At 41.1% G+C, this 21,367-nt stretch overlaps 1 protein-coding gene across 1 annotated transcript in view; it reads left to right on the top strand.

Moving 5' to 3' along the window:
* The window catches only part of cacng2a (calcium channel, voltage-dependent, gamma subunit 2a), an 87,557-nt gene that overhangs the window by 49,408 nt on the left and 16,782 nt on the right, over nt 1-21,367 (top strand). Inside the window, exon 2 of the mRNA XM_085155783.1 lies at nt 2,273-2,356. Within this exon, the coding sequence (XP_085011909.1) occupies nt 2,273-2,356 (84 nt within the window). The remainder of the gene's footprint in view (nt 1-2,272; nt 2,357-21,367) is intronic.

The following is a 21,367-nucleotide window of genomic DNA, read 5'->3' as shown; positions in this document are numbered from 1 at the left end:
TGTTCACTATGTAAATCCCTTTATGACCAGTTAGTGATCTTCTGATTAACAGGGAACCATGTCACAAAGATCAAATGAGTTTCAGTTTCAGTTACAGACTCTCTTCACCTCACTACAGTTGTATCTATATTGTAACTTCTTAGTCAAAGAAGGACTAAATATTAGGACTACATGAATGTTTGAGTTCACCTCATTCTTTAGCAACTTTTTATAGCCTCTTCTTTTCTTAGTAATCAGACCTCTTTCAGAACTCTGAAGGGGAATCTGAAGGTGAATATGGCGCGTGCCAAATGGCTGACTGCAAATTTTCCATATATATTTATAAAAATTATATTTATAGATATTTAAATTAAATGATTTTATAATGCTTTAGAGAAAACCTGATATATAAAAGCTTATATATAAAAATTCTTTAGGGGGAACAGTGCAAAATAGTTTCAGGTTTGGCTGAAATGACAGAAACGTGGCAGAGTGACTAAATATGACACAATTTAAAAGCAGTATTAATGTTCTTATTGAGTTTTATTTTGAACACTGGTACCCAGACTTCCTTAAAGAAAACATCTGTGTGAACTGGTGATTCTCGCATATATCACGTGTTTTTTACCATTCAGGTCTGACCTGTGCTTTTTAAATTGCATCAGCTCATCTATTTCTCATGTTTTCCAGTAGTTTAATGGCTTTGTTAGTACCTGCACATGTTCATTCATTACAAAATTAGCCCGTTTTTATTTTTACTGAATTATGGTAGTATTTGTGCTACATCTGTAGGCAAACTTTATAAGTGACAGTGAGGCAATCAGATGAACATTTCTCCATTCAATACTCGTACCAGACAACAGCTGGCGCTAACCCACAGGTCATGATGAGAGAGTCGATCGAGGGCGCTTTGATGGCTTGTTTTGTCAGGTGACGCTCTCTTTAATATCTGAGTGGTCGTCACCAGGGGGTCCCCTTCCCACCGCTGTATGTGGGCCATTCACGGAGCAATAACCGCATCCCGCTGTGCCCATCATGCCTCGCTGCCAAGACCTCCTCAGCACCATGGTAACCAACACCTGTTCCCCTAATTAGAGGGACACTGGAGGGAAAGGAGATGAAGAAGTTAATGAAACACTAATCTGGTCCAATCAAACGGCCATGCATCTGCCTCCTCGCTGCAGCAGCAGGTGACCATAATGGATGCCTTATGGGCGCCTCCCCCGCCACGTCACCCTGAGTGACCTCATCAATGCCAGATCTGTGCACGGAGCAGACAGGCAGGGAAGCGCTGGAGGGAGGGGAGAGGAGAGGGATGCTGTTTCCTGGATGGACAGCATACCTGAGCGGCGAGGTGTCAGCCAAAAAGAGATGAGGTTCTCTCTGCACGGCAGTTGGAGCAGCTCCAGGTCGCACCAGCTGCACAGCTCTTGTTTACAAGCTGCCAACTGCTGCCAGAGAGGCCTGATGCTCAGGTGCGCTTTCTAAAGAGATCAGTCCACTCATATGAGCTGTTATGACACTGTCTGTGTTGACCATTAAAAGAACAAAAGTGTTGTGCATGATCAGAAACCAGTTTGTGTTTAATTAATAGTTAGTATTAAACTCTGGCTCTTTTCCACAGTGGGACTTTTGTCCTGTGTTGCTCCCCTCAACCCCATCCAGTTGCAACAGATAACAGCCCCTTCCCAAGCCTGGATCTACCGGAGGCTTCCTTCCTGTTAAAAGGGAGTTTTTCCTTCCCACTGTCACCAAGTGCTTGTTCACTGGGGGTTGTCTGATTGTTGGGTTTTCTCTTTATTACTGTAGGATCTTTACCTTACAGTATAAAGCACCTTGAGGTACATGTACTGTTTGAAACCTAAAATATTCAGTTAACTTACAGTAAAGACCAAAAAAACCAACCATGACTTGGTCAGGACCTTTTAACCTGTCCTCCAAGTTGTGGAGCTGTGAAAATGATATTTTTTAAAAGTCAGACTGAGAAAAGCTGAAGAACAAAAACATGAACATGCAAAACGTTTTTTACCTTTATCTACTTCACTTATACAACACAACAAGACAAGTAATTTTGGCACGGCCCACGTGTTAGATTCAGTCTGGTACACCAGTAGTAACTGGTTGAGGAAAGTCAAATTCCCTCCTCTATGGAACTGAGGATGCATAGTCTGTTGATGATATGGAGTGTAAAAGGTCGACGTGTCTGTCTGATATCAAACTGGCTCCAGTTGTAGATTTTTGCAGTGTTTCATTTAGAGCTCTCCTGAACCCTCTTTCTGTTTTCACTCAACAGGAAACTTCAAGGGCATGTGTAAACAGATAGACCACTTTCCCGAGGAAACAGATTATGAAGCAGACCCATCTGAGTACTTCTTACGTGAGTATATATTCAGTCTTTACTTTCACATACAGAAAAATTGGGACTTTTTTCTGTTTGTCTTTGAAGTGACCACACGAGAAAAAAAAATCACTTCAGGAATTTTGCTTCTCCTTCTAAAATTTCTTTTTGAAATCTTTTCCACTTTTTGCTCAGACTGGAGCACGGTGCCAGTCGCTGCTCTTGGCCCGTGTGTCAGCACCGTCTCTTCCTGCCTTTAGCGTGAGGCTGGCCAGGCGGAGCCCTGCCAAGCAGCTCGTCTGTTTTTACTGCTTGGCTGTGTGTAACATAACGTGCAGTGTTACAGTCGGCTGTGTACCCTGTAAACACAGCCCATTGATTTCTGCTCTCTTTTTCTTTGTGCAAGCAAGACAGAGATGCTTGTCGAACTCATTTGCCTGCTAATCCTAAAAATCACAACAGGTGTTGTTACTATCACTAGGTCAATAGTCCCATTAATCTTTGTATTTGCTTAAAAGATAAGAAATTCAATTTAGAGATTTTTCCCCTCTTTTGAAACACTGTATAATAATCAGTAACTAATTGTTAATACTTTTATGAGCACACTTAAGCTTTAAATCCTTTTTTCTTTGAGTGGATTTAATTTGGTTTGTTTTTTTGGAAGGACAGGGAAGAAATTTTTATGAGCTGCCTTCTTTTTGTAATGCAATCTGTTAACACAGCTTTCATAGAGAAACTTTTTTGGAGTGTAATACTGATTTTGGAAACGCATTGGCTGGAGTCCTCATATCCACACTGAAAAGTTTATATGGACTCTTGTAACTTTGTGACTGCTCCAGGCCTGCTGATAGCTGATAGTGACTGTACATGTTTCTGTTCTGCTGAAGTGTGTGGTGCAGTTGTCACTCATGAACTGTAGATACGGAGGTACAGTTCTTCATTGCACAGCAGGAAATATTCGCACTACTCAAACTTCTCCGTGTGCAAAAGTGCCCCACTGCATCCCCTTGGTTCTGAATGTCATTCCCCCTGAGACACTCACGGCGATTCAAGAAAAAAATCATAATTTTGGCATCAATGTTGATACGAGAAAACACTAACAGACTACTAGAAGAAGCATAAGACAGATTGAGGGCAAAAAGTATGTGATAATTTGACCGAAAATGAGACTTTAAGTCATAATATCCAGAAATGATTTGTCATTTTTTAACTAAAGGCAACATAATTTTAAGTAAGTAAGACTGAATTATGTTTAAATATAAAGGTTAAAGTAAAAGGAAAGGTGTAGGACCTTCCCTCTTACTTTTTTGTTTTCTTTACAAATCTTTACATTTTTGTTTTTTAATTTCATTGCATTCCTGATATTTTTGTGTCTCATAGTGTTGTGGAAAACTCTTAATAAAGAACAAATGGCAATACAAATAAACATTCTGAATAGTAATAGTAGTAGAAGGAGTAGTAGTATTCATTTTTATAGTATTCAAGATTTGTTTTTAAATTTCCAAAGAAAGCCAGGCCTTTGTCATCTTTTCGTACATATGGTTTGAACTTCTAACGCATTTCTGCAAACAAATTCAGGTACAGAAATATTGATAAATCACTGATTTACATGCAGATTTGCGTATATGCACTACTAATAAATGAGGCCTAATAGCTTGATACAGAAGGTGGGTGTGAGCTTCATCCGAGTTAAAAAAATATTTGAACTCTACTCTCTAAAGTTTGCTACAAATAGATGTGTAGATGACTTGGTCATATAACTATATTTTTCTGTAAGTACTGACATCTTGAATTTTTACGTTTCATTAACACTCATCACAATTAAACATAGGTGCCGGCTTTAACGCTCTGTCATACTTCATAAAAATGCCAATGTCCCGAGCCCTGGTTGACCTCATTCCCCCTGCAGCCTGCAGTGATTTGAAACTGTAAGTCAGAAAGTGTCCATCCTCTCGTCTTCGTCTGCAGGGATTGTAATCGAGGCCTGACAGACAGCCGAACGGTGTGTGCCAGTGCTGGAGATTAAGCCCGGCCAATTAGGCTGCGTTTGACTCAGCGCTCTGAGCGGTTGTTCCCGCCCGTGTGCACCGCGGTTACGATAACAGCTCTGGTAATGATTCTAACAATGCCATAGCCCTGGCAAAAGCAGATCACACTCATAACAAGGCATCTCTCAGGCTGAGGATGACAGTCATGGGGTAGAAGCAGCGGTCTGGCCCTCAGACCACTGATGCTCTGTGCACGCGCACGTTAACCTCTTCCCAGGCTGTGACTGGAGGAGAAGGCCGCATTGCTCCCAGTAGCTTGCCAATTAGGACACTCACATCCATAAATATTTCAGCCTCCTTCTTATATAGGTCAGGCCTCTCTCGGTCGTTGTCTCTCTCACTCTCTCTGCATCTCTTCACCCTCACACCTCACACTCATAGTTTTACATGTCAGGAGTTGCACAGTGCCTCATGTCATCTCAGTCACAATGATTTGCAGCATTGCATGTTTGTTTGTTTTTTATCCCGTATGCACGATAAGGTCATGTGGGATGCAGTATGCGTGTCTTTCATGTGAAACCCCAGTGATGCTTTTATACATCGGCGCTTTTCCCTTTCACGGACACACCTGGCATTTCCATAATGAGGAGTTTCACGGTGCCTCTGGGTGGCCAAAGATGGAGAAAAGCTGCCTTTGCTCTCACAGCTGAGGGAGAGAGGGGATAGTTATGCAACAGGAATGATGTCACTTCAGGTGAAGGCCCGACGGAAGTGACATCACCGGCGAGCACGGCGTCCAAAATCAAGGGGACACACTGGTGATGTCATCAGACAGCATAGTGAGGAGGAGGGAGTGAGAAATTCGGTGATGTGGCTGCCGAGCATAAAACAGACAAATCTGACTTTACTGTGCTCAACATACACCCCCGCTCCACCGCACATGCACTGCTGTCCTCATGCCGACATCCACGCATGTACAAATACATACGAGCACGCCACATGTCAGTAGGTTCTCTGTGCGCATGTTTGTGTGCGCGTGTGTGTCTGCTCCGTGAGTCCAGCTCTCCCAATAGCAAGGCAGTTTGCGCATCCACACGGGGTTATATAAGCCAGCTGAGGCACACTAAAGCGCCACTGGGTTTTTAGATCATGCCGTGTTGGAGCTCCCATCATCCGCTGCTCTACTGGGTGCTAAGCAGCTGAGAGAGAAGAAACAGAGGAAGAAAACGCCTAGTTATGCAATCTGCTAATACTAAAACTGAACAACGTGTAGCAATGAGAGGGAAAAATCATGTGCGGGGAGGAGATGTGGATGCCCGTGAATCCACGCTGGAGCAGGAAATTAACTGTTAGTCACAGGCAGGCATTTTAGTCTCTTGATATTATTTTTAGCAGTATTTATTCAATTCAATTCAATTTTATTTATATAGCGCCAAATCACAACAAAAGTCGCCTCAAGGCGCTTCAACATCCCTCAACATGTCAGGTAGTCAAGTTGCTCAGGAATTATAGAGCAACTTTTAAGATGTGTTTAATTTTATCTTTTTATCAGTTTAATTCAGATTTATTTATATAGCACTGAATCACAACAATAGTTGCCTGGAGGTATTTTACATTTTAAGGTAAAGACCCTACAATTATTACAGAGAAAAACCCAACAATCATATGACCCCCTGTGAGCAACCACTTTGGCGACAGTGGGAAGGAAAAACTCCCTTTTAACAGGAAGAAACCTCCAGCAGAACCAGGCTCAGGGAGGGGCGGGGCCATCTGCTGTGATTGGTTGGGGTGAGAGAAGGAAGACAGGATAAAAGACATGCTGTGGAAGAGAGACAGAGGTTAATAACAGATATGATTCAATACAGAGAGGTCTGTTAATACATAGTGAGTGAGAAAGGTGACAGGAAAGGAAAAACTCAATGCATCATGGGAATCCCCAGCAGCCTACGTCTATTGCAGCATAAGTAAGGGAGGATTCAGGGTCACCTGGTCCAGCCCTAACTATATGCTTTAGCAAAAAGGAAAGTTTTAAGCCTAATCTTAAAAGTAGAGATAATGTCTGTCTCCCGAATCCAAACTGGAAGCTGGTTCCACAGAAGAGGGGCCTGAAAACTGAAGGCTCTCCCTCCCATTCTACTTTTAAATACTCTAGGAACAACAAGTAGGCCTGCAGAGCGAGAGCGAAGTATTCTAATTGGGTGATATGGTACTACAAGGTCATTAAGATAAGATGGGGCCTGATTATTTAAGACCTTGTATGTGAGGAGCAGGATTTTGAATTAAATTCTGGATTTAACAGGAAGCCAATGAAGGGAAGCCAAAACAGGAGAAATCTGCTCTCTTTCTAGTCCCTGTCAGGACTCTTGCTGCAGCATTTTGGATTAACTGAAGGCTTTTCAGTGAGTTTTTTGGACATCCTGATAATAATGAATTGCAGTAGTCCAGCCTGGAAGTAATAAATGCATGAACTAGTTTTTCAGCGTCACTCTGAGACAGGATATTTCTAACTTTAGAGATGTTGCGCAAATGGAAGAACGCAGTCTTACATATTTGCTTGATATGTGCGTTGAAGGACATATCCTGGTCAAAAATGACTCCAAGGTTCCTCACAGTGTTACTGGAAGCCAAGGTAATGCCATCCAGAGTAAGAATCTGGTTAGATACCATATTTCTAAGCTTTTCAGCGCCGAGTACAATAACCTCAGTTTGATCTGAATTAAGAAGCAGAAAGTTAGCGGCCATCCAGGTCTTTATGTCTTTAAGACATTCCTGCAGTTTAACTAATTGGTGTGTGTTATCTGGCTTCATGGACAGATAGAGCTGGGTGTCATCTGCATAGCAGTGAAAATGTATGCTATGTCTTCTAATGATGCTGCCTAAGGGAAGCATGTATAGTGTAAACAGAATTGGTCCTAGCACTGAACCCTGTGGAACTCCATAATTAACCTCAGTGTGTGAAGAGGACTCTCCATTTACATGCAGTTACGAGTCATCTGCTTTAGGCTACGTGTTTGAGAATTATACCACGGAGTCAGGTACTTCTGATTTGAGACCTTAGTTTTCACAGGAGCTACAGTATCCAGAGTCGTACGTAGTGAGGAGGTGAAATTATTAACAAGATAATCGACCTCTGTTGGGGTAGCGTTCAGATAGCTGCTCTGCTCTATGTTGGTACAGGTCTTTGAAGATGATAACAGTGGGTGGATTATATTCTTAAACTTAGTTACAGCGCTTTCAGAAAGACATCTACTGTGATAAAGTCTACTCTCCACTGCTGTGTAATCAATTATTGTGAATGTAAATGTTATCAGGAAATGATCAGACAGGAGAGGGTTTTCAGGAAACACTGTTAAATGTTCAGTTTCTATGCCATATGTTAAAACAAGATCTAGAGTGTGATTAAAGTGGTGGGTGGGTTCTTTTACATTTTGAGAGAAACCAATTGAGTCTAATAACAGATTAAATGCCATGTTGAGGCTGTCATTTTTAGCATCAACATGGATGTTAAAATCACCCACAATATTTATTTTATCTGAGCTCAGAACTAAATCAGATAAAAAGTCTGAGAAATCAGACAGAAACTCTGTGTAAGGCCCAGGTGGACGATAGATGATAACAAGTAAGACTGGTTTCTGAGTTTTACAGCTGGGGTGGACGAGGCTAAGCATCAGGCTTTCAAATGAATTAAAAGTCTGTCTTAGTCTTTCATTAATTAATAGGCTGGTGTGAAAAATTGCTGCCACTCCGCCCCCTCGGCCTGTGCTTCGATATTTCTGGTAGATTTTTTTTTTACTGTATCTGTTTTACTGTTTTTTACGTTTACCCTTAGCCAGCAGTTTTAAATTTCCTTCAATGTCGCCTGCTCTGGCCCCTGGAAGACAATTGACTATGGTTGCCGGTGTCTCGAGCTCTCTTCAACTTTTGAATTAGTCAAACTGTTGATTATATGATCCAAACCTTTGTTATTTTCTGCAGTAGCAGTTTTGGGAATGTTTTACTCACCTCGATTTAATCATCACAAAACCAAGTGATGTTTAAAATTTGAACAGATAAATATACAGTGCTGTGCAAAAGTCTTGAGCCATCCCACAATAGGTGAAGCGATTTATGGAGTCAAATATAACATATAAGCAAAAAGCAGAGTTCATACAACATGCTTGAAGGACACAGTCTGATCCCGCTCAGGCAAGCTGTCTTGTAATTTTTTTAAGTAGTCTTCAAAAAATGTTCTCCAGACTTCTTGAAGAGTATTAAAAAAACTTGGATGTTGGCTGCCTTTTAGTGAGTTTTCTGCTGATATGATATCACACTGCTTCAATGATGTTGAGGTCTTTTGTTCCTCATGCTTCTTATCTACAAGTTGACCAAATTTCAGGTAAAAGTAGGACTTTTTAAAGAAAGCAATAAGCATTTAATAATTTTAAAATGTCTTTAATTGTACTTATTTACTTATAATATAAATTTAAGGTGGTTGGAAGATTATTTGCATGCATATCTTTGAATTTCAGTATTAGCTTACTTAGTTAACTAGTTACATATCCATGTTAGTACTTTGATTGTAATTTAGTCATAGCTATTTGGATCTATTAACCTATAAATCATTGAAAACATGCAAATCATTAAGCATTGTAAAATCATTTTAAAGCAGACTAAATGCAAATGTTAATACTGGCATGTTTTTAGCTCATGTTAATTTACTCATCATGTTAATTTACATATTTTAGAATATCAATAATTAAAAGTGACTAAAATCAATGTCTTTATAGTATAAATGATCCTTAGAGTCAGACTGAGTTTATTTGTTTATGAGGTTGTTATAAATATGACAGCAGTTAACTTAGAAGACATTTTAAAAACGAGTTTATGAATCAGTGTTGTGTTTATACCATTTTACAAAAATCAGTTATTGTAGGTTTACATAAGCACAATAATACCATTTGTATTTCTGTTTTTTTTTCTTGTATTGTTTCTTCAAAGATCAACCCTACATTCAATTCAATTGTTTTTTTCTGTGTTAATGTAGTCTGATAAGTGTACAATGAGGGCACAGCTGTGAGCGCCCACTATTTATTTACAGTGGCCCACAGTCGAGTAGTTTCAGCATGTGAAGTCAATGAAAAACAATATCACATGCAATGTTTTCCATTTAAGAGGAGACTTTAATCACAGATTTTTTGTTTGTCCAGATCCAGCCTTGAGTCTGCTGCTTGCATGCGTTGATCTGGAAGTATTCGCTGACATTGATGACAGAAGGTCAGGCTTCTCATGGCCTATGTCACCCTAAGGCCTTGCGGCAGACTGGACGCTGGCCTGAACTGGCTTTGGTGTCGCCCGATAAAATCAATGGGTCTGGGGGAGGACACACAGGGGCTTGTAGGGCATAGGCAGGGGGTAGCAATCACACCAGCTTGCAGAGCAGTGCAGTGAGTCTCTAGTATGAGTTTTGATAGTGTCTGTGTATGTGTGTGTGTAGAGATAGATAGGGGAGGGACGGGACCCAACGAGCTATCAAATGGGTATAAAATATGTTAATAGGTGGTGGTAGTTAGTATCCAGCCTGAGTGTTTGCTTCAGCAGGTTCCTAGTTGGTCGCACTGACCTTGAGCATCCTGTACTTTTTGCAGTATCCAAGGCAACAAATAAGGAATCCGTTGCCTAATACATAAAACATACAGTGCTTAGACACAGGCCAATAAATTAATAGCCAATCATTTTTGTCCTGGGTGACCGGGTGAATGTTAGCCCTCTAACTTTATATCTTATTAAGGGAGAATATAGAGGAAGCTCAGCTTGTAAAACACAGAGGTGAGGGAGTGCGTCCTCACATTAAAATGAGATTAGCGTATGCGGGACGAGCCACAGTGGTCCACTGTCACCGGGACATTTGAAAAGACCCGCACCCTCTCAGATCAGTGTTACACATTTATTCATCAGTTGTGAGTCGTAAAAGGCTGAAATTTCCCATCGCTTGGTAGAAAATTATATACGCGCCTTCTTTTTATCTTCAAACATTGAGCGGTAAAAGAGTCAGTTTTGACAGTTTGTGGGCTTTTTGTGCAGCACATAACCAAAGTGAAAATGTTTCATGCAGTGATGCAAGACAGAGAGAAAGCTGATCCATATGCAATCAAACGAGAAAAAAATACCTCTGGGTACTAAAGAAGAAACTGGTTCAATACATGAATTCCGTATGAGATAAATTTGTGGAAATGAGCTTCTAAGTAAAAGGTAATTTGTGTTGAAAGCATTTAGTTTTTCTGTAGTTTAGATAATAATTAGAATGATTTTATTCAAGGCAGCACGGTGGCACGGTGTTTAGCACTGTTGCCGCACAGCAAGAAGGTCCTGAGTTCAATTCCAACATCAGGCCGGGGTCTTTCTGTGTGGAGTTTGCATGTTCTCCCCGTGTTTGTGTGGGTTCCCTCCGGGTACTCTGGCTTCCTCCCACTGTCCAAAGACATGCAGCTTGTGGGGATAGGTTAATTGGATAATCCAAAATGTCACAAGGTAAGAATGTGAGTGCGAATGGTTGTCTGTCCCTGTGTGTTGGCCCTGCGACAGACTGGCGACCTGTCCAAGGTGTACCCTGCCTCTCGCCCTATGACAGCTGGGATAGGCTCCAGCGCCCCCCGCGACCCTGAAAAGGATAAGCGGAAGCGAATGGATGGATGGATGGATGGATTTTATTCAACTCAATTTGACTTGCGTTTAGCAGGAGGTTCTTATGTGGCCCTTAGCCTGTTGTCTCTGTCATGGAGTCATGGAGGGCTTTGAGAGGGACGAGCAGACTCTTGTATTGGATGTGCTGGAGAATGGGGAGCCAGTGACGCTGGATGAGGAGAGGTTCTGTCAAATTTGAATCTTTTTAAAGAATCAGAATCTTTACTGCCATTATACAAAAAGTACAAAAGAATTGCTTGCATGCTCTTTCAATGCAAAAGAGAGCAATATAAGTATCTTAATAAACATTTTTTCTCTATATAGGGATTGGATATTTTTACTTGAATTCTATGATGTTTGGGTATGAGAAAGTAAGGGGCGGAGTCTTGTTGGACTAAAGTAAGCTAAACATGAGGCATTAGTGATGTTGGCAGTGAAGAAGAGTATTATCCAAGACCACACCAAGACTTTTGAAACGGGGCAGGTGTGGACTGGACAGCCATCTATGTAAAGTAACCATTGAGGATGATGTCACTTTATTTATTGTTTAGTTTGACTGTCAGTGATCGTCATACGGATGGTGAATGCCTTAAGGTGTTGGGTTGAAAGATTAAATGAAGATGAAAGATTCGTTTTTATCTGGAGGAGATTCAGCACGAGTGTAAGAAGATATCAGGGATTTCTACAGAGAGATCTATGAATAGTATACTCACTGAAAACAGTCCAGAGGTGCCAGCGAACATATTTAAATCAGGTATTGTGGACATTCCTGGTTGCGTTAGAAGTCTTCTGATAGATTTTCCACCCTGACAGTATCTAACACTCTGATCAACACAAGTCAGTAAATTTATTCATCATTCAATTTTCTGTGGTAATCGCACAAAAAGCTTCTGTGTGTAGAAACTTTGAGAAAAAGATGAGTTAAGCAACTTGGATTAAGGAAACCTGAGGAGCAGCACAGTTTGGTTCATATATCTCTGTTTTTTTATATGATCACACAGGAAACATGGTAACAATGTCCCCTTCTGTTTTTGAGTTATAGCTTTGAATTGAATGTATTAAAATGTGTTTTTGCAAAGCTTTATGACATCACTGTGTAGTTAACCTTTGACATTTTGATAAAATCTTGATCTTTGGGACCATTTTTGTCTCCATGTGAAAAGATTCTTAGCACAGTTTTGGCCACATCATGCTTCTGTATGTTGTTCTTGATTCCAGTTTGATGCATGGTGTAAGAAAACTTTCATCAAATCTATTTAAAGTAAAATATGTTGTAATGTTGATTAAAATATTGGGTTTATAAAGCAGCTGCAAGCACACAAGCTTTGTACTGCTCATGATATATGTATACTTTCAAACCTGTTTTGAGGCAGCTCAGCGGGGCGTTTCCTTCCCCGCATGTGTGCTGTTGGTCATGCTAAGGTCTGGCAGCGAGCCAGACGTCATCACACACACATTGAGGTGTGATCTGTGGGGACATCAGCAGTGGAGTGGAGGGTAATTACAGTAATTGAAATGTGTTCTGTGAAGGGAACTTTAGCTGTGAGAGCAGGCCTGTCACATGAACTGATTTCTCTTTTACCACGGATCGGCCTGCACGCGTTGGTATGTTAATGTGACGGTGCAGTGCTCGGTGGGAGAACTGCTTGGCTTTAATGACAGCAGGATGAATGTGAGACGATCACGGGATTGTATTCAGATCTTTGTCATCTGGTGGTTCAAATCAGTGTTTCAAAAACAAAACGTGAGCGTATCCATGAAAAGATTTTGCATCCCTATCATACTAGTATGTGCTGTAAACCTGTTCAGAGCTTTCTTTTTTAAATGTGTGCCAAGGTCACCATCACAGATAATCTCAACTATCACAAAACAAAAATACAAGAAACTGATGTTTTTAAAAGGCTTGATAAGGAGGTTTTTTAAGAAACTATCAATCAAATTAGCCAAATTTTATATGTACAAAACTCTATAGAAACTTTGAAAAATAAGTCAAAAGAGCAAAAACATGATTAATTTCCTGAGTTTACATCAAAATATAAACTTGGGAAATTCAACACTACTTACTTATGTTGCAAAATGGTTGGGAAACCATTTTTTTTTGGCAATTAAAAAATGTTTTTCATAACAGTTTTTGCTATTTTAGAGGCAATAGTGCAGCGGTCCCTAACCCCCGGGCCACGGACCGAGAGTTGAGGCTCAGGTGTGAAATTCATGGTTTTCAGGGGTTTTATAGTTTTTTATCGTTTTTATCATTAACTCGGTGTCCCTGGGTCTTTTCTCGTGTGTTATGAATAAAAATAAAACAATTTTTTGGTACCGGTACTGGTTTTATTTTGTTGTATTTATCCGCAACACCGTAAGGCCGGTCCGTGAAAATATTGTCGGACATAAACCGGTCCATGGCGCTAAAAAGAGTGGGGGCCGCTGCCATTGTGCACATAACATGCACATTAGGGCTTCACTTAAAAAATGATGCCTTCAGGGCCCAATTTTGTGACAAAAAGCTTTGTACCAAAAAGTGGTAAGGCATGGATAATGTTGTCATTAAAGTAGTCATGTTATGCTTTTTCGTATTTTTTGTCATATATGGATGTGCATGCAAACCATGTTAAACATTTCAAGTACTGAGGTCAGCATGAAAAAGAAAGTTCAGGTTTCAGAGAGTTTTTTTCTACTCTGCTCTGTATGATGTATGATGGGAGAGGATATTCTTGGTGATCTCAGATTGAGTTGACTCTGATTAGGCTGACTTAAAAATTGTATGGCCTCTAAAAGGGAAAAGCAAAAACAGCTCGTGTCAGTGAGTGAATGACCTGACAAACAGCATCAAGTCCCATTTAAGGTAAATAAGGATTATGTGAAACTCTGAATCATTCAAACCTACTTTCTCATTGCTATTTGTTTCACATGGGACTCAAGTCCCAGTAACCTATGTGACAGTCTGCTGCCTCCTGTTGTTGTGGACTCGGCCCTCTTTCTACCGTCTCACAGCACTTCATTAAAGCTGTCTGACAGTCTGAATTATTGCAGTTATCTATGGTCCATCTTTGCGTTACCATCCTTCAGCTGTGACTTGAAACAGATTAAAAGTGTGGAAGATCCTCAAATGATGTGACTAACTGTAGCTTAGCTGTGTTGTGGGGGGGGGGGGTCTGCTAACACAAGCTGTGGCTTTTGCTTGAAATCTGTCGGCCAGCTGGGGTCTTTCTGTTTAGAATTGCATGTTCTCCATGTGCTTCCGTGGGTTCTCTCTGCATTCCCGCTTGCTCCCACAGTCCGAAGACATGCATGATAGGTTAATTGGTGATTCTAAGTAGACCATATGTGAAATGTTATTGCTGGTGGCTGGTAACCTATTCAGGGTGTATCCTAACTGTCCTGTGAGACTTTGGGTATTTTCATGGTCCTTTTGACGTCATTCACTTCCAATGTTTGCTAATATGCAGTCACAAGTGGTTTATTTTTTGTTGTTTTGCTTAAAGTGACTTAAATAAAAAACATACATAAAGAAAAATGAACAATACATAAATAAGAGGGGTCTTCAGCATCAATTGTGAATAACTCTAATGTTCTTGTGCCACTTTACAATTGCCAGTGAGTAGAACCTGCATCCATTTTTCAGTCATTTCAAGTTGAATTGCATTCTGCCTGCGACGCGTGTTGTCAAGACGGATAAGCTTTCAGAAACAGGATGAAAGCTGTACAAGCACTCTCTCAAATTTTATATTTAGCCACCAAAGCTAATTTCTGTTGTCTGTGCGCACGTCGTTTTACACTGTATAACGAGGTAGATGAGGAGGGGGGGAGCCTCACGGCCAGGACGAGGACGGTGCAAGGGCTCGGTATTGAGGAAGAGGAGGGGGGAGATGCGGAGGGGGATTAATAAGCGTTTGTAGTATTAAGTCAATGTGCCTGGGAGCTGAGGCACCTGATTAGCATGACCCCATCCTGCACATCAGCACATTTAGGGCTGGGGGAGGCTGATTAAGAGTCAATGCTAATTTCCTCTCAGCCCTGTCAATGAAAGAGAGAGGGGGGAAGACAGAGGGGAGGGATGGAAGGTGCAGGGAGATGCATTTGTAAAAAGGACAGTGTGCATGTTTAGACACGTGAATATGTTATACAATGCAATACAGCATATGAACAAAACTACTGGATCATCTAAATGTACAGAAACTGCTCAGCTATAGAAACCCATGCCATGAAGTTCCTGGTGTACAGTGTTTGTCCTGATGTTAATACCAGAGAAGGCTTGCTCCTCTACAGTCATTTATATATGTTATGTTATATATATAAAATATATAAAAGCTGAGGCAAAAGATACAGTTTATGTTCCCATGTGAGTTTTTACTGAGATAAAAATAATGAAAAAGTGCAGTTTAGTCATTTGTACTTTTAGTTTAGCCTAATTTATCACCATTTAGCTTCATTTCAGAACATACAGAGCACTCAATAGCATTTTACAGACATCCCTCAACATGTCAGGTAGTCAAGTTGCTCAGGAATTATAGAGCAACTTTTAAGATTTGTTTAATTTTATCTTTTTATCAGTTTTATTCAAATTTATTTATATAGCACCGAATCACAACTATAGTTGCCTGGAGGTATTTTACATTTTAAGGTAAAGACCCTACAATTATTACAGAGAAAAGACTTACTTTAGATAATCCCCTATGAGCAAACACTTGGCGACAGGGGGAAGGAAAAACTTCCTCTTAACAGGAAGAAACCTCCAGCAGATCTGGGCTCAGGGAGGGGCGGGGCCATCTGCTGCGACTGGTTGGAGGTGAGGAGAGGAAGACAGGACAAAAGCATCACTAACTATGTGCTTTATCAAAAAGAAAAGCTTTAAGCCTAATCTTAAAAGTAGAGACAGTGTCACAGAAGTGACAGAAGAGGCGGCTGAAGCTCTCCCTCCCACTCAACTTCCAAATATCCCAGGAACCACAAGTAAGCCCGCAGTCTGAGAGCGAAGTGCTCTATAGGGATGATATGTTACTATGAGGACTTTAAGATTAAATGGGCCCTGATTACGTGTCTTTTGTGTGTTGTCAAAAAACAAAAAAGATTTCAATATATTTTAAAATATGTTGCATTCTTTCCCCAGAACATTTTTATGTAATCTGTAGACAGTAAGACAGAATGTAGCCACATGGGACATCACCCACTAGGTTATAAAGTTCCATGATGAAGCCTTGGCTTGAGCACTGAAATTTTAAATATAACACGTCTCATTTTACTAGAATAGGAGAATTCTTAAGAATAAGAAGTTTTGGTAAAAACAAAACAAAACAAAAAAGTACACATATACTGCAGTTTTATAGGAATCTGACTAGAACTCTATATTCTCAGTTTGCTTTGTGAGGCCTCAGTGGTAGTAGTTTTGGGTTTTTTTCTTTTGGACAAAGGTTGCAAGTGTGGAAGCACTGTGACATGAGCAGGACCAGCTGCTGGTGAAGCCCAGCCATGGGTGTGCATGGGTGTTGAGTCTCATTAAGTTGTTTGTCAGCCAGTGCAGAAGAGTGCTAGAGCTCGGACACCAGCCCGAGCTGCAGCCGTGCCAATCAATACAGTACACACAGTATCCGCTCTCACCCTGGGTCTCTGCGAGCAGGTTGGCACGCATGATAGCAGGATGGCAGGGATGGGCGGGGCTAACTCGCTTCCATAATTCCCATCATGCTGAAGCCAGGATGTCTGCACAGAGAAAGAAAAAACTGCACACAGTGTTACTCAAGCCTTAAAAAATAATATATTATCACTACACTGTAATGATACTCTCTTTGCTAGCCTACTTTTCTGTTGTCATAAGAGAAACCAAATAGCAGCGATATACAGTGTTCCGGCTCAATAAAATCACAGTAGGTGGGATTTAGTCCATCTGGGGAAAGTAAACTTATGCGGCATTTCTCATTTCAGCTCCTGACAGAAGAAGAAGGAAAAAAACAGTCATATTGTTGGTAAATAGAAAAGTGCCAATCATCACAAGGCAAACAGACACCAAGCAGTATGAGAAGAAATCAATTAAAGTTTGAGAAAAGCAGTGACTTTTAATTTTATTGGTCTTTTATTGGTCTTTACAGAACAATTTATACTTTAAACTGGCATCTGCATCATCAAATGTAGATAAGAAATGGATGTATAACAGAGAGGTAGTGTAAAGTACTGTGCTGGTGCCATACAGAGCTTTCCAAATGTATCAAAAACAGGTTTACCATCCTGACGTTTCTGGAAATCAAACTCAAGAAGCATTCATCACCAGAAAAGTTCCTAAACTCATGTCACGACATAAAACAGTCGAGATGCTCCGCTCTCTGTGACGGTGACCTCAACCTAAATCAAAACTGTGACCTCGGTGCTAATCACAGGACTCCAGAGAGTATCCTTTCATGTGCTCTGAAGTCAGGGCTTCAGAAACAAAATGCACCGCGAAGGTCACTGCCGTCATTACATATTAGCACAGAGGTTAAAGCTGTCATTTGGATGGGATTGTTGAGATTGGCAGTGATTTGCCACTCATTTTACCCTCCTCTCTTAGCAGCTGTCTGTCAGAATTAAGCCACTTTGCTTGATAATAATTATCAATCAGACCTTTTCTATTTGCTGTGAAGGTATAGCACTTGTGTAGATCATAAGCATCACTAAATGTGCACAAACAGTCATATAAAGCTAGCAGACCTTTGTATGAACCTTTCTTGGTTTCTGTAAAAGAGTTAAACTTCATTCACCAAGGTCAGGATTGTCAAATGCACAGCCTGCAAACCAGAACTGGCACACCGCTGGCTTTAATGTGGCAGGTGTGCAGAAGAGAAGAACATAATTAAGCCCTGATCAACAGAATCAACTTTTCAGGATTTCCTTACCTGGATGATTAAGTGTGCATCAAGACTTTTTTAACAGTAATTTCATCCAGAAAAGCACTTGTAGTTTATGGATCATGACTTGTGATGATGTCATGATCCAAGTTCTATCTTTTCATCTGAGCCTGATGTGTCATTTTTACAGCCATCTTGCTGTCACAGACATGCAGTGCCTGCTATTCAGACACATTTATTTGATTGACAACAGCTTTCTTTTGTTTTTGTTTTTTGTTGGGGGTTTTTTTTCTGGGGGGGGGGGGGGTAATAATAGCAGATTGACTGAATATAGACAGTCAGATTTGTTCATTAAATCTGAACATTTTCTCCATGCAGCTATACTTCCTTATGATGGAAAACAAAGCTTGTTTCTTTGTTTGTTGTACATAGCTTACAGTACAACAGTTTCACTGGTCTTGTCCACTAAAACTTGCTGCCCATGAACTAAAGTCAGTTTGAATGTGCTGACCTAGACTACTTACAGTATTACAGTGCATCAGTATTTGCAGTGCAATCACTGACAAGGGGGAATGCATGCACAATTCAACTGTCTAAATAATGTTTTTGTTCCTAATTTGCTTTCTTTTGGTTTGTTTATTTTTACATCGTTGTAACAGTACCTTTACTTGTCCTGATGCACGCTCAGTCATCCAGCACCTTTACATATTCTTCCACAGTGACAAAGCTGTAAACCAAAAAAATCCGATGACCCGTCATACACTTGTAAAAAAAGTGATCCTGATGAGTTTCTTCCTTTAACCATGTTCCGCATTTCAAGTTCTGTGAAATCAGCCACAAGACTAAAGGTGGACCACGAATAAGAAAACAATCTGAAATACTTTTAAAGAGAACTGATTAAACACTAGTAGGTAAACTTTGCATAACTCACAGTTTAAAATAATCGTCATTTATCTTGGCCTTGGTGCAGTTCCTCATTTCATCCTCTAACTCAACGGTCCCCAACCTTTTTTGCGCCACGGACCGGTTTATGCCCGACAATATTTTCACCAACCAGCCATTCGCTTATCCTTTTCAGGGTCGCGGGGGGCGCTGGAGCCTATCCCAGCTGTCATAGGGCGAGAGGCGGGGTACACCCTGGACAGGTCGCCAGTCTGTCGCAGGGCCAACACACAGGGACAGACAACCATTCGCACTCACATTCACACCTAATGGCATTTTGGATTATCCAATTAACCTATCCCCACAAGCTGCATGTCTTTGGACGGTGGGAGGAAGCCGGAGTACCCGGAGAGAACCCACGCAAACACGGGGAGAACATGCAAACTCCACACAGAAAGACCCCGGCCTGATGTTGGAATTGAACTCAGGACCTTCTTGCTGTGCGGCAACAGTGCTAACCACCGTGCCACCGTGCTGCCCTCAGCCTTTAAGGTGTCGCGGATAAATACAACAAAATAAAACTAGTACCAGTACAGAAAAAAAGAAGATTTATTCATAACACACGTGAAAAGACACAGGAAAAACGAGTTAATGATAAAAACGATAACAAAATCACGCTGAAAACCGATAAAAACCCTGAAAACGATACATTTCACACCTGAGCCTCAACTCTCGCGGCCCGGTACCAAACGACTCACGGACCGGTACCGGTCCGAGGCCCGGGGGTTGGGGACCACTGCTTTAGCTGAATTGAACTGTCATTTGAGGCCATGCCTTGAAGGTAGTAGTTTTCAAACTGGTGAGATTTATTTAACTAAAATTTTGTTTAACTGTTTATGGGTTCATTTGTTAATTAAGGATGGATGTGTGTCAGCCCTGCGACGGAGTGATGACCTTTCCTGGGTGTATCCCACCTCTTGCCTATAGATGGATGGCTGGCTTTCATTATCTGGAACTTTTTAAAGCCATGTTTAAATAATCCACTAAAATTTATTTAAAAAACAGTTTGTGCAGATCCAAATTTCTAATCAGTAAGAAATCATGTATGTATATCAGAGACAGCATGCATTAGAAGGACAAAGAGGTGGCGTATCATAGACCTGTCCTTTCACCACTCACCCATCCACAGCAGTGACTATTCCCCGTGTACCTGTCAGCCTGTCAGTCTCTCTGCCTGCATTCCCCGGGGATGCTTCTCTGCTTAAGCATCCCTCCAGGCAGGATCCAAAACTCTGACGGGGGCTCAGCTGATCCTATAAAGATGGAAAGTGAAGATGTGAAATCCTGAGAATGTAGTTTTGAGAAAGGACTGGTTTTAAATAGGTGGCCTCTCAGACATGCAGCCTCGCTGCCTGGGGGCATAGTTATTTGCCCAGTCTTCATCCAACAATTCCCATCCTCTGCCCTCACTGCAGGCAACAAGCTGCTCGGAGACACAGCTATGTGAGCTTCATACAAACGATAAGTGAGCACTGACACACTCAGTATTACACGGGAGAACAGAGTGCATCCTGGCATGAAAAATCTGCAGGGACTTCAGCCTTTCTTTCTGAGATAGCGCGTGGTCAGCCAAACCCAGGGGCATGTTGGCGCAGCCTGATCCCAGTGAAGGCTCACTGCATGCTGGGAGGTCACTCTGAAGGTCGCTGCACTTTTCAGTGCACTGCTAAACATGGATGTTAGCACAGGGGATGCAGAGGACCGGAGTGGCACTGCAGGCCAGCTGACCTTCGAAGCCATGCAAATGAGTTGGAGCTTCTCGTCTTGGAACTGCACAGCATCGCTTTCATTGCTTTCAGGATTTCACAGAAGCTCTCATACCTGAGGCACTCGTTCTGTAGAGACAAGAAGGGCTCAAATATTAAAGGCTTATAAAGGGTCTGCTTACATTTGCTAATGCTTATTGTGCTGTTGACTATACACTGAAAGGATTAGTTTGCTTGTGTAAGGGTTCATAAGGTGTTGCTTCATTACTATATATAAAATAACATGTTTATAAGCATTTATTTTTGGATTAATAAAAGCACATCTAATATTAGATATCTAACCAATTGCCTTCGGGGCTGAATGCTTGTTTATAACATCCCAGTCATTCCTTTCTGGGTTTCATGTCTTGAATTTCACAGCTTGAGTACCCAATCAGACTTGAATTTTCATGTTCATAATAAGCTTGTCAACACTAATTGTTTATTTATTCAGTTGTTAATTTTGTAGCAATTAAATTTCACATTTAGATTCAAATACTGATGGACATTTAAATTAATAAATACAATCTGTAAAGGCTTAGCAGCAGCTTTAGGAATCAAAGCCGTCGGCTGTTGTTCTGGACTAAGATGGACAAAATTCTCAGTTACATTTTGTTGCTAACCAATGTGCGTATCAGCTGGTTAGTGAAATAAAGTCAAAATCGGCTCCCTTTTCCTCTCTAAGTTTGTCTGCAACTGAGCCTCTCTGAGGTTTCCTCAACTTTGGTGTCACCTTGAGATCCCGCACCGTTAAACAGCCCCACTGTCAACAATCAATAAATTTGGTTGGCCCTCTGTCCCTCTTTTGTCCCTGCAAATGAAGCTGATGGATGAAAAAGAGCCCCCGTGCCCTCACGCAGGTAATGTGCTGTGAATGGCCGGGTCAATACTTTTGGGGTT

This window comes from Neolamprologus multifasciatus, chromosome 4 (assembly GCF_963576455.1).
Source record: "Neolamprologus multifasciatus chromosome 4, fNeoMul1.2, whole genome shotgun sequence".
Taxonomy (NCBI): domain Eukaryota; kingdom Metazoa; phylum Chordata; class Actinopteri; order Cichliformes; family Cichlidae; genus Neolamprologus; species Neolamprologus multifasciatus.
The sequence above is the reverse complement of the archived record's forward strand: the minus strand, read 5'-3'. Positions and strand labels throughout refer to the sequence as shown.